The sequence below is a fragment of the Leptosomus discolor genome, chromosome 11 (genome assembly GCF_034619465.1).
Source record: "Leptosomus discolor isolate bLepDis1 chromosome 11, bLepDis1.hap2, whole genome shotgun sequence".
NCBI classification, from domain to species: domain Eukaryota; kingdom Metazoa; phylum Chordata; class Aves; order Leptosomiformes; family Leptosomidae; genus Leptosomus; species Leptosomus discolor.
Window position 1 is genome coordinate 1,906,157 of NC_141401.1, and position 11,175 is coordinate 1,917,331.

General features: G+C 46.1%; 1 protein-coding gene across 2 annotated transcripts in view; it reads right to left on the minus strand.

Annotated features, from left to right (window-relative positions):
* The window catches only part of PIAS1 (protein inhibitor of activated STAT 1), a 60,628-nt gene extending 49,691 nt beyond the window's left edge, over positions 1-10,937 (minus strand). For both annotated transcript variants that reach the window (XM_086471859.1, XM_086471860.1), the window contains exon 1: positions 10,908-10,937. In XM_086471859.1, the coding sequence (XP_086327985.1) occupies positions 10,908-10,931 (24 nt within the window). In that variant the 5' untranslated portion in view covers positions 10,932-10,937. The remainder of the gene's footprint in view (positions 1-10,907) is intronic.
* Positions 10,938-11,175: the final 238 nt, after the last annotated feature.

The following is an 11,175-nucleotide window of genomic DNA, read 5'->3' on the forward strand; positions in this document are numbered from 1 at the left end:
AAACAAAGTAATGTTGTCAAGAGCCTCTTAATAAAAATGTTACTTCTCTACCGAAAGAGTCAAATTTTAACACCAAAAAGGTAAAAGTGGAAATTAACTGAATGAAAACCTCGGTGTGCACCCTTTAGAAAAATAATATGTAAAAACCTTGTAATTCAAACAGACAGCAGTTCTGATAGCTGATTAAAAAAATTTGAAGCCCTGCCATCAAGTGGCCTCAGCAGATTCAGCGACGAGATACTGCGAAACCAACACAGAAGCTACGAAAAAGAACAGCTTTGTTTCTGTACCACTGCTGAAGTTCCTATGTTTTTCATTTTGGTGCAATATATTTATAGGTGCACTAACAACTCCACAGACAGCCTGAGCAGAGCCATCTCTAACAGATTTTTCAATAAGCTGAAAATCTACACAAATACTTGGACTGTTTCAAAGACTCTTATTTTGCACCAGGGAAACAAGACGCAACATCTGCACAAAAGTGAGATCATTTTGTCAAGGGAGTCTCAAGAAACAATACGAGGAACGAATGTATCAGAAAACATTCTCATCCACAGAACTCTTTACGACACCCTCCTGCAGCTCAGATTACAGGTTTTACCTGAACCAAACACATTATCCCTATTGTACTTGGCTTCTGCTTTTTAAAGAAATGAATAATAGTGAGTTGCACCTATGCTAAATTGCCAAGCAAAACTACGTTCACTGCTATTTCCAAACTATATTCTATTTTGCGTGCTAACTAATCATGGTTTTGCTTGAAAAGCTGAACAGAGCGGCCTTACCAAGTTCAGACCCTGCTCTACAAAGAGGGCAGGAGGAACATCTTGCAGAAGACTGTAAATGAAGGTAAGCAAGAAGTTCTATCTCCGACTGGTTCTATCTCTGACTGATTCTCAACTGACTGTCCCACTTCAAGGGACAGTCAATTTCTTCATGGGGCTGGACAGTGAAAATAAGCATCTGCTTACACAGCAAACAAGCCGAGATGCTCTCCTTAAGAAAGGAGATGCACCTTCTCAGGAGGAAGCTCTGGCACTGCCACAGGCGAAACAGAGCTGGAGGATCCTCATACAGACTGATCAGATCACACACATGCAGAAGGACTGAGATTAGACGAGACCAACAAAGTGACTCACAGGGCAAGAGTGGAGTCCTGTACCTGGGGAGGAAAGACCCCATGCACCAGCACAGGCTGGGGGTCAACCTGCTGGAGAGCAGCTCTGCGGAGAAGGACCTGGGAGTCCCAGTAGACAGCAACTTGACCGTGAGCCAGCCATGTGCCCCTGTGGCCAAGGCGGCCAATGGTCTCCTGGGGTGCATGAAGAAGAGTGTGGCCAGCAGGTGGAGGGAGGCTATCCCCCTGCTCTACTCTGCTCTGGCGAGGCCAACCTGGAGTACTGCGTCCAGTTCTGGGCTCCCCAGTTCAAGAAAGACAGGGAACTACTGGAGAGTCCAGCGGAGGGCTGAGGGGTAATGGCTGGAAGATGGGAGAGGGCAGGTTTAGACGAGATGTAAGGAAGAAGTTTTCCACCTTGAGGGCGGTGAGACACTGGAACAGGTTGCCTAAGGAAGCTGTGGATGCTCCATCCTTGGCAGTGCTTGAGACCAGGCTGGATGGAGCCTTGAGCAACCTGGTCTAGTGGGAGGTGTCCCTGCCACAGCAGGAGGTTGGAACTGGATGAGCTTTGAGATCCCTTCCAACCCAAACCATTCTGTGATTCTATGATGAGGGGACTGGAGCATCTCTCTTATGAGGAAAGGCTGAGAGACCTGGGGCTCTTTAGCCTGAGAAGACGTCTGAGAGGGGACCTTATCAATGCTTACAAATATCTCAAGGGTGGGTGTCAAGAGGATGGGGCCAGGCTCTTTTCAGTGGTGCCCAGTGACAGGACAAGGGGCAATGGGCATGAACTGGAACACAGGAAGTTCCACATGAACAGAAGGAAAAACTTCTTCACTTTGAGGGTGGCAGAGCCCTGGAACAGGCTGCCCAGGGAGGCTGTGGAGTCTCCTCTGGAGATATTCAAAACCTGCCTGGATGCGATCCTGTGTAACCTGCTGTACATGAACCTGCTTTAGCAGGGGGGCTGGAGTAGATGATCTCCAGAGGTCCCTTCCAGCCTCAACCATTCTGTGATTTTGTGACTACCAGCTGATCTGCAGAGATACACAGAGCCAATTTTAATCTGAGAAACAACTGGGCATAAACTATTTTGCTAAACTGTGTTTCAGCTCAGCTGCCAACCTGCTCCCCTTTGCGTGCCTCAAGAACAGAGTAGCAGCATCAAGCAAACATACGGTCAAGAGGGCCAAGGCCAAATTCTGATGGACCTAAGGCATCCTACTGCAAACCACACACCCTGAAAATGTTGCAGATGACAGATCCTACAGCTGCTCAAAAACCAGTTGTACAATATGGAAAGGTAAAGCCACAATACTGGCTGGCAGCTTGAGTATGTACCCAGTGGAAGAACCACTCTGAATACAAACACCTACAGCTTCAACATAAAATCCTAGTGTACCTAAAGCTCTCTGCAATTTTATACTTGGTCACCTCTTTGGAAGAGAACTGGTTTTTTTCCTAGTATAAACCTATCTTGGAAAACCAGACCTGAAGTCTCAGCTCTGCCCAAAGATTATGACTTAACTCCTGCCCAACAAAAATTTATGAGAACATTTACCACATACATTTGTACACTCAAATGGCTGCGGCCACAAAAGATGCATCTTCAGGAAGTGAAGGCAATGCTGCAACCAAGCAGTAAGGAAACTGAGCTCAGTTTTCCATCTGCTTTACAGCCATGTATTTAATGGGAGGGGAGGAAAGAGTGGGAGATCTTGGTAAACCAATTTTCAAAACAGACAAGAATCCTGTGGAGCCTCCTGGTGAAGAGATGCCTACCGACTGCCTGTTGTCTGCCATCATCTCCCCTCAGAAGGTTCACTGCTTTTGAAATCTAATTTTTTGAAGCAACCTCCACCTTTTCTGGTGATACTAGTGGACAGCCTCAGGAACCACTTTTGCACATTTCTGAAGAAGTTAAGGCTTTTGTAACACAACTCCACTAACATAAATCCACAGTAGTAAAAAATCCTCAAGAACTACATCTGTGACACAGAATCATCTGCCCAAATCCCATTCCCAAACAAGCTGCTGGTATCTTATTGTCAGAGACGTGAGGTACAGCAAGATGATCTGGCAAAAGGCTGAGGGAACAGGGCTTAGTCAGCCTGGTGAAGAGAAGGCCTTGGACGAACCTAATGGCAACCTTCCAACATGTAAAGGAGGTCACCAAGAAAACAGAGCCACAATCTTCACAGAGGTACACAGCAGAAGGATGTGAGACAATAGGCACAAGCTGAAATAAGAGATTCAGGCTGGATATTAAAAAAAAAAAAAAATCAAAACTGTTTTCACCATGAGCACAGTTAAGCAGTGGAAGAGGTTGCCCACAGAGGTTGTGCAGTCTCCATCCTTGGAGGTTTTAAAGGCCAGACTGGATAAAGTCCCGAGTAAACTGCTCTGACCTCATAGCTGATCCTACTTTGAGAAGGAGGTTGGACTGGAAATTTCCCAAGGTCCCTTCCAACCAAATAATCTATGGTCAGGATCAAGGGAGCAACTAGGTGTCAAACTGAAAATAACACCGAGAAAAGCTAACAGAAGAATCCTATTGAACTCTTGGTTTGAAGAATTTAGCACAACAAATCGTATCTGAGCTGGAAACTAGGGAAAAAGCACTCTTAGTATATGCTATAAACATGCAAGGCATAGGGAAGAAAATATCTACAGAGATAAAGGGATGCTTCACAGCCTCCTATCCTGGAAGGGCTGTTGGCTGTGTATCAGTGCCAAAGCCGGGCAGAGATTGAAACTCTCCCTTTCTTACTCTCTCCTGCTGTTAAATGTACTCCTAGGATAGAAACCAGCAACTGAAGCATTACCTACAGCCCATGCAGTCCTGTCAGAAGCAGAGAAGAGGCAGAACTCATACATGTTTATTAGCATCTATCCCGAAAGCTCATTCCCCGAACAAAACAAGGAAAGTTCACTACAGAGCAATCTTCAGTGAGGCACATAAAGTGAATGACACCTATCTTTGTCCTCCGCGCTAAATAAACTTTAGCACACCCACAGAGCCTTTGCTCTGCTGCAGAGCCTAGGACTCTATCCTTACCAAGCAATGGCCTTACAAGGCTTCTTTTCCTTCTCCATTAATTATCATGCCACTTCCCATATAAATCTCTTGTATATCATCTCCCATGGACATAAAGGTCAAGCTCGGGTTGACCTTTGCTCTAATTGTATACTAGCTTTTCATTTCTTTGTTTCACATATTCTAGACAAGCCCCATAATACCCACCTTCTGCTAATCCCTACTCTCCCCTAGTCTTGAAACACAATGCTTTCTTACAGAGCACTCTGGTATCCCTCCAGCATATGCTCAGGGACGGAATACAACAGCGGAGACATGGCAGTACATCTACAGCCATCCCTAATCCCAACAGGAGAATAAGATTAAGCAAATTGCTGACAAACTCCTGGATCAATACAGCTGCAGACACAGGAGTCTCAGCAAAACAATAAGAAATTACAATAAAGGTCTGTACCACAATACACAGAGAACAACAGTATAACGTTACCTGCTTTAATTTGCTTCTGGCTGCTATGGAAAATTTGGAAGAGCACAACAAGGCTAGACAAACTAACATCTCCCGTCCCCCTCCTCAACTCCATACATGCTCATTTTCAAAGGTTCAACATCTCTACTTTTTGTTGCAGCCCCAAAGCTTCCAATTTACTTTGAAACAGCCACATTTTATGGCAGTGACTAGTTGTTCAAAATGGCTTTGACAGCATTGAGTAAAATCACAGAAATAAGCACCCTTTTGTAAGCTACTGGAGCTCCTTTCTTCTCCTCAACAGTCCCCCGCACCCCGCCTTTAACTAGCAAAAGAATTTACTTTTAAGAAAGGCATTTATTTCCACAGACAGACTACTACTGAAGGTACCACACACAATTTTTGCATCATAAAATCCAATCATCTTGATTTTAAAAAGCCCAAACACACACTCCTAGCATTTACTGGTCTACACAGAGCTGGAATAGTGACACAGCAATGAAACAATCAATACCCGAGCTCGATCAAGAGGATTCTGAAATTCAGCTGCCCAAGCATGCGTCACAGCCGTCACCCAAACAATACATTTCCCCTTTTCTCCCCCCTTTAAGAACAGGACAAACATTTCTCTGTGATTCTTGCAGGCACAGTTGTGTGTTAACTAGAGCTGACGTTCCTACTTAGAAGGGACAGCACAAGCTGAGGCATCTGGACTGCAAAAGACACACAAGGCATATACCGACAAGTTTTCAATGTAAAACCCACGTTTGCATTCTTCACTGAAATCGGGGCTTTCAGAAGGCTTTTTCTACCTTTTATGGAGGGCGATGAAGCAGTCTTCCACTAGAAGGGCACCTGTAACACCTTTCATCAAAGCAAAAGCTTCTACAGTGGAAGCACAGCAGCAAAACAGACATTTTTAAGATAACTTCAGGTTTGCAGGTAGAATTCTTCCCTTGTGGAGCCAAAGGGCCAAACATCAAGATCACCATCTAAGGGAAAAGTTGCAAGAGATCCCATCCCTTCCCCAGCCACAAATCCTCCGGGACACTGGGGGATCCCCAGCCACAAATCCTCTGGGACACTGGGGGATCCCAAGGCCCCACAAAGTAACACATTCAAAACGCCGATTCACAGCGAGCAAGGTACCGTTACTTCAGACTCCATCGTTTCAGCACAGACCCACGGACCCCACGCTGATCGAGCCCACCAGCCGATCAACCCTGGGCTTCGGCTCTGACCTCACTCCTAACAAGTACCACAATCAACAAGGATTACAAGAGACGCTTCAGAGGAACGCAGCAGCGAGGCACTCAGCGCATCGGAGAGGGCCGGGGGTATCTCCGAACAATTACAGGAGCACTCGAGTCTCAAGTGTTTGGAAGTTCTGCTTTGTTTTTCATTCTAACAGCACTAAAGAGAAAAATGATCAGATGTTGACTTCCACAAGAACAGATTACAGGAACTAAAATCCAAACACATTAGCAACAAGTCTGCCCTTATCTTCGTGCTCTCTATGAATGCAGGTCAGAGTATAAACCATACCAGCCACCTACATCCCCAGAAGTAACTTCAGTATCTGGAGATACCTTAACTGTCTACACTCCACTTCAGGGGATGCTTTTAAATATTTGTCTCGTGTGCCTGATCCATAAACATTCCTATCAATGGTCAAGCAGTGCTAAGCCCTTCCCCTCCCTAGGGTAACATTTTTCTCTCGTTCCCATGGAATAAAGCTAGATAAGATGCATCTTCTACCCACTCCTTAGCTTCTAAGCCTTTGAACTTTAATTTCTGAACACCTTCATAACCAAAAGAGAAATGAGCTGTAAATCCATTAAAAATAACTACTATGAACTATTGGTTTGTTCACCTTCCTCCCTTCTCACAAGCTGGAATGAATAAGAATTTCACTTGCACAGGCCTACAAATCCTTCCAGGACGGCCCCTAACACTCATGAGGGGTGTGTATCAGAAGTGTGCTGACACTACACTTACGTGTACACAATATGCAATCTGTTTGTTATTGGCAACAGTGTTATGGATTGGGGCTTTGACAGTTAAGCAGTGATGCACAGCTGCCAATTTTACTCATCTGATACCTGCAGCTCCAGTGTTGAAGACCAAAAGCTCAAAAAAAGATACCTAGACCAAAATACAGTTAAAAATACAATTATACTGAAATACACCAAATTACAGGCATGAAAATAACGTAATCCGTGGACTCGGATAACAATGAAAAGTGGATTATATTGACTTTAATCACAGAAACAGGCAACCCCAGCAACTTATAAAAGGATTAAGCAAAACCAGCTCATAATACCGAAGAGTAAAATTCTAATTGAACACTGAAATAGGTAGCTTACGCTTATTAGCACTGACGATGCAATCTAACACAACTGCATTTCCATACCAGAGATCCATTTGTCACTATTATCACCACCACCTGAAAGCCGTGCTACCAGGCTCTCCCTTCAAAAAACTGCTTCCCTGTATTTAGGGGAGGGATATTTCCCAGCTGAATATTTTTAAATGGTTTGTTTTCATCACCATTCTGTGGAAACGCTATTATGAATTTTCATTCAAACTCTTGGCTCACTTTTTTTTTTTTTTAAGTATAAATTGTGTCTAACAAGAAACACACCAGGGATCTCTTCAATCCCCAAAGGCACTTTCTTAAAGGAGAGAGAACAAAGGAGAAAACCTCCCAGCATGTGCTTTCCAAACCAGCTTCTTAGGACAGTATCAAGAATGACAATACTAGAACATAAGCTTTTCTTTTTCATTCTTTGATCCATGTATAATTGAATTGATTATTGCAAACTGTGTAATGATTTCCAAAAGACTTGAGTAAAGGCAAAGATCACAACAATCTAATAACCAATTTAAAGAGATGTAAGAAATATTGAAGGAAAGATTTAATCACTCAAGTATACTCCTTCCAATTAGAAAGAGCTTTAAATAGCTTACCTTGAGATAAATTAAGAGTCTGTATGCAATTATACAGGAATAGTAATTAAGATCAGGAAAATTCACATATGCCTCAGCCTATAGAGTTAGAGAGGCAATCCACAGAATAACAGACTTTTCAGTTACCTTGTTTCATCAACAGAAATGAAAACATACTCGTTCAATTTACCCAAACCTTTGAGAGTACCACAGAATTCAGTCACCTTACAAGTCTGGGAGCTGCAAAGTATGTTTGATCTTACCTGATTTTCTTTTCCAATAGGACAAACATTTTCCAATGGAGCAAGAGACTGAAACAGTCTTGATTGTGGTAAGAAAATACATTACAGGAAACGCTATTTCATGATTTATAACTCTGTGAAAAATGATGGCAAGTAAGAATGACCGCTGATTTCTGGAGGAAGGAAGATCTTTAATTTTACTTCGGGCATTTAGCAATACCACCCATCATATCACATTCCCCAATTTACATGTACATTAACCACATGTAACCCCATGGTTCTTCACACAGGAAGGCAAGGAAGTTTTAGAAACTTGACAAAGTTTTTCTGACAAACTTTATCTGGCAAGAAAAGTGAGTAACTGCACAACTATTACATTTGATTTTCGTTTTTAAAGGTCACTAAATCTGAAATCAATGTCACTTGCTAATTAAGCAGGGAAGAAACGTGAAAAGATTTTGCGTAAGAAAATTAAAACAATGAAAGGAATTCACTGTTCATTCTTCAAATAGCAGAGTCTTAATCACAAACCCTCCCTTAGTTACCTTTCAACTTTCAAAAAAAAGAATTTAAAAGCACATTTTCTTGGGATGTACACCTGCTTAAAAATACCCACTGCACCCAGCTGCATCGTAGCAGCTTTCCATCAGCCACATTTTTCCAAGGAGCACTCACCTCATCCAGTCCCTAATAACCGAGCTGTACTACTTCTGGAAAACCAGTATGCGACAGCTACAACTCTGAGCAGAAATTTCATGCCCCCTTGTCTTTCCTTCTCCTTCCTGACAGAGAAGGACACACCCACACACCTCTCAATTTGTACAGTCTAGAGAAAAAAAAATATGCATTGAAGTCTTCAACGTATGAATTTATGACATAATTATTTTTTTCTTACGTAAACTGACAAGCCCCCATAGCTACCAAAAAAAAAAACCCAAACCCCAACAACTTTTCACAGAATGCAGGGCCACCATCCTATAGTCCCAGCTTGCAAGTACCACTACATATCCTGAGCAGCAAAGTGAAACTGAAAATAAATGAGTCCATTTGGCATTTACCCTTCAGATCCCTGAGGCAGCAACAGTACTTTAAAAAAAAATAAAAAATTTTTTAAAAAAAATCATCATTTCTCTCTACCGGTTCCCAAGAAGCAGGTCTCAGAAAGGGATCAATAAAGGAGTCGGGGATGACAAGCAGACACAACTACACCTCTGTGAAAGCTCCACCTGTAAAGCTGCAGAGGAAAAGGACAGGCCTCTAAGCTCCAGAGCGACGGCACTCCAACGCGTGTACACGCACCCAGAGCCCAGAGGCTCTGCGATGGGCGAGAGGCTTCAGGTTTCAAAGCTCCAAAGACCAATAAATTGTCAATTTTCATAGTAAAACCGTGCCTTTCGGCACTGTCCCTTGACCACCATCCTGCCATCTTAACATACATCAAAAAAACCCATTTATTCCTTAGCTCGCGTCTCTTTTAACTCCATTTGAGTCAGTCTTGCTTACAAAGGCACCACATAAACCCAAGCCAGCTCCTGTGCACCAAAAGCGCTAGTTACCAAAACACGCTGCTCCATTTGCCCCGCTAAGATTAACAAGAGTTTAACACTGGAATCACACCTCGACCCTTTATCTCATTATGTGGGAAGCACAACTTGGAAAAAAAAAAAAAAAAAAAAAAAGGCTTGGGGACAACACAGCTCAAGATACCCAGAAAAACACTCTGTAGGAGTCAAAGAAGGATCTACTTGTCCCAATCTGGCAGACGGAGACCCCCAAAAGTTGGAACACGCACAAGATTTTATACTTCTTTATATCCTGGCAGCAATTTAAGATCTAAAAACTAAAGTGCAAGATACCTTTGATACACAGAAAACTGAGACCTTCTGAACCTCTAGGGAAAGATAAAATATTTCCCTAGTCATACTTTACATGTTCTGTAGTTTATGTTACACATTTAATATACTTTCGATCAGTGTCTTTCACTGTGTGAACTTCAAAGTACAAGACAGAAGTCCTCCTGACGAATAACGACCCTATGACAATTGCAATAACATTCTCAAACTTTTAAAATACACTGCCAGGTGTGCAAGGCAGAGCTCACACCCCCACGCACCTTGCCAAAGCGACTGGAAAGTTTTTTGGCGTCTTTTTTTAGTGCGCAGCCTGGATACCCCACCACCCACTATTCCACCACTACTATTCCTCAAAATACCCGATGGGATGCGCTACGCAGAGTTACTCCCTCCCCTCCACCCCGAGTAGATCCCACCTAAACCCCCCCACACCCTGCAACCCAGCGAGACACACGACCCCCCCGCCCAGCTTCACCCACTCGGGGAGCTGTAACTTCGCTCGGGGGTGCTTCAGTGCCCCAGGTTTCGATGCGTTTCGCAGGATGACAGGGGCAGCCGCAAGCTTAACATCTTGTAACTCCTCAACGTTTGCTTCTAACGTCCTGTATTTACCGAGGGGGGGAGCGGGGCGAGGCAAGCGGGGCTCCCCCGGCGGTCGTGTGTCCCCCCCCGCGCCGGGCTGCGAGGGCGCTCGTTAGGAACCGGCCGCCTGTCAACGGCGGGCACAGCCGTTCCTCAGGTCTCCCTCCCCGCCCGGCGCCGCTGACGGAGTCCCCTGGAAACTTTGCGGGGAGCCCAAGGAACCGTCCCCCCGCCTCGGGGGCGGCAGAGCCGCTCTGCCCAGCGCCGGCAACTCCCGGGGGCTCCCCCGGCCGTTCGTCGTTGCCGCCGCCCTCACCCCCCACGACGGCCCGGCCCAAGCCCAACCGCCCCCTCTCCTCCGCCGGCGCTAAGGGGAGCTCTCCCCAGCCGCCCCGGCTGCCGCCCGCCAGGGCTGCCCAGCGGAGAGCGGGCGGGAGGCGAGGGGAGGACAGCTCCGCTCCCCGCCCCGCTCCGTCCCTCAGCCCCCGCTGCCGGCGGGGCGCCGCCGCAGCAACCCCGGCGAGGCAGCGCCGCGGGACGCCCAACAGCGCCGGCAGCGGCTCGTCTCGCCCCCGGCGCGGAGGGGAGCACAGCCCCGGCGGCCCCGAGCGCGGCAGCGAGGGGCATCGCGAAGGGAATTGAAGCTGCGCTTTACCTTTAGTTCCGCACTGTCCGCCATCTTGCAACTCCGGGCGCAGGCGCAGTGAACCCCGCCGGGACACCGCCCCCCCCCGCCGCCCCCCCGCCGGCACGCAGCGCGCAGCGTTTGAATCACGGCGCCATTTTGTCCCTCGGCTGCGCTCCGCTGGGCCGGGGCGGAGGGGGGGGGGGGGGGGGGGGTTGGCGCACGGGTCTCCGTCGGGAAGCGATCCGCGGGATTCCTCCGCTAGGATTGCGGGGAGCCCCACGCTTTCGGCGGGGGA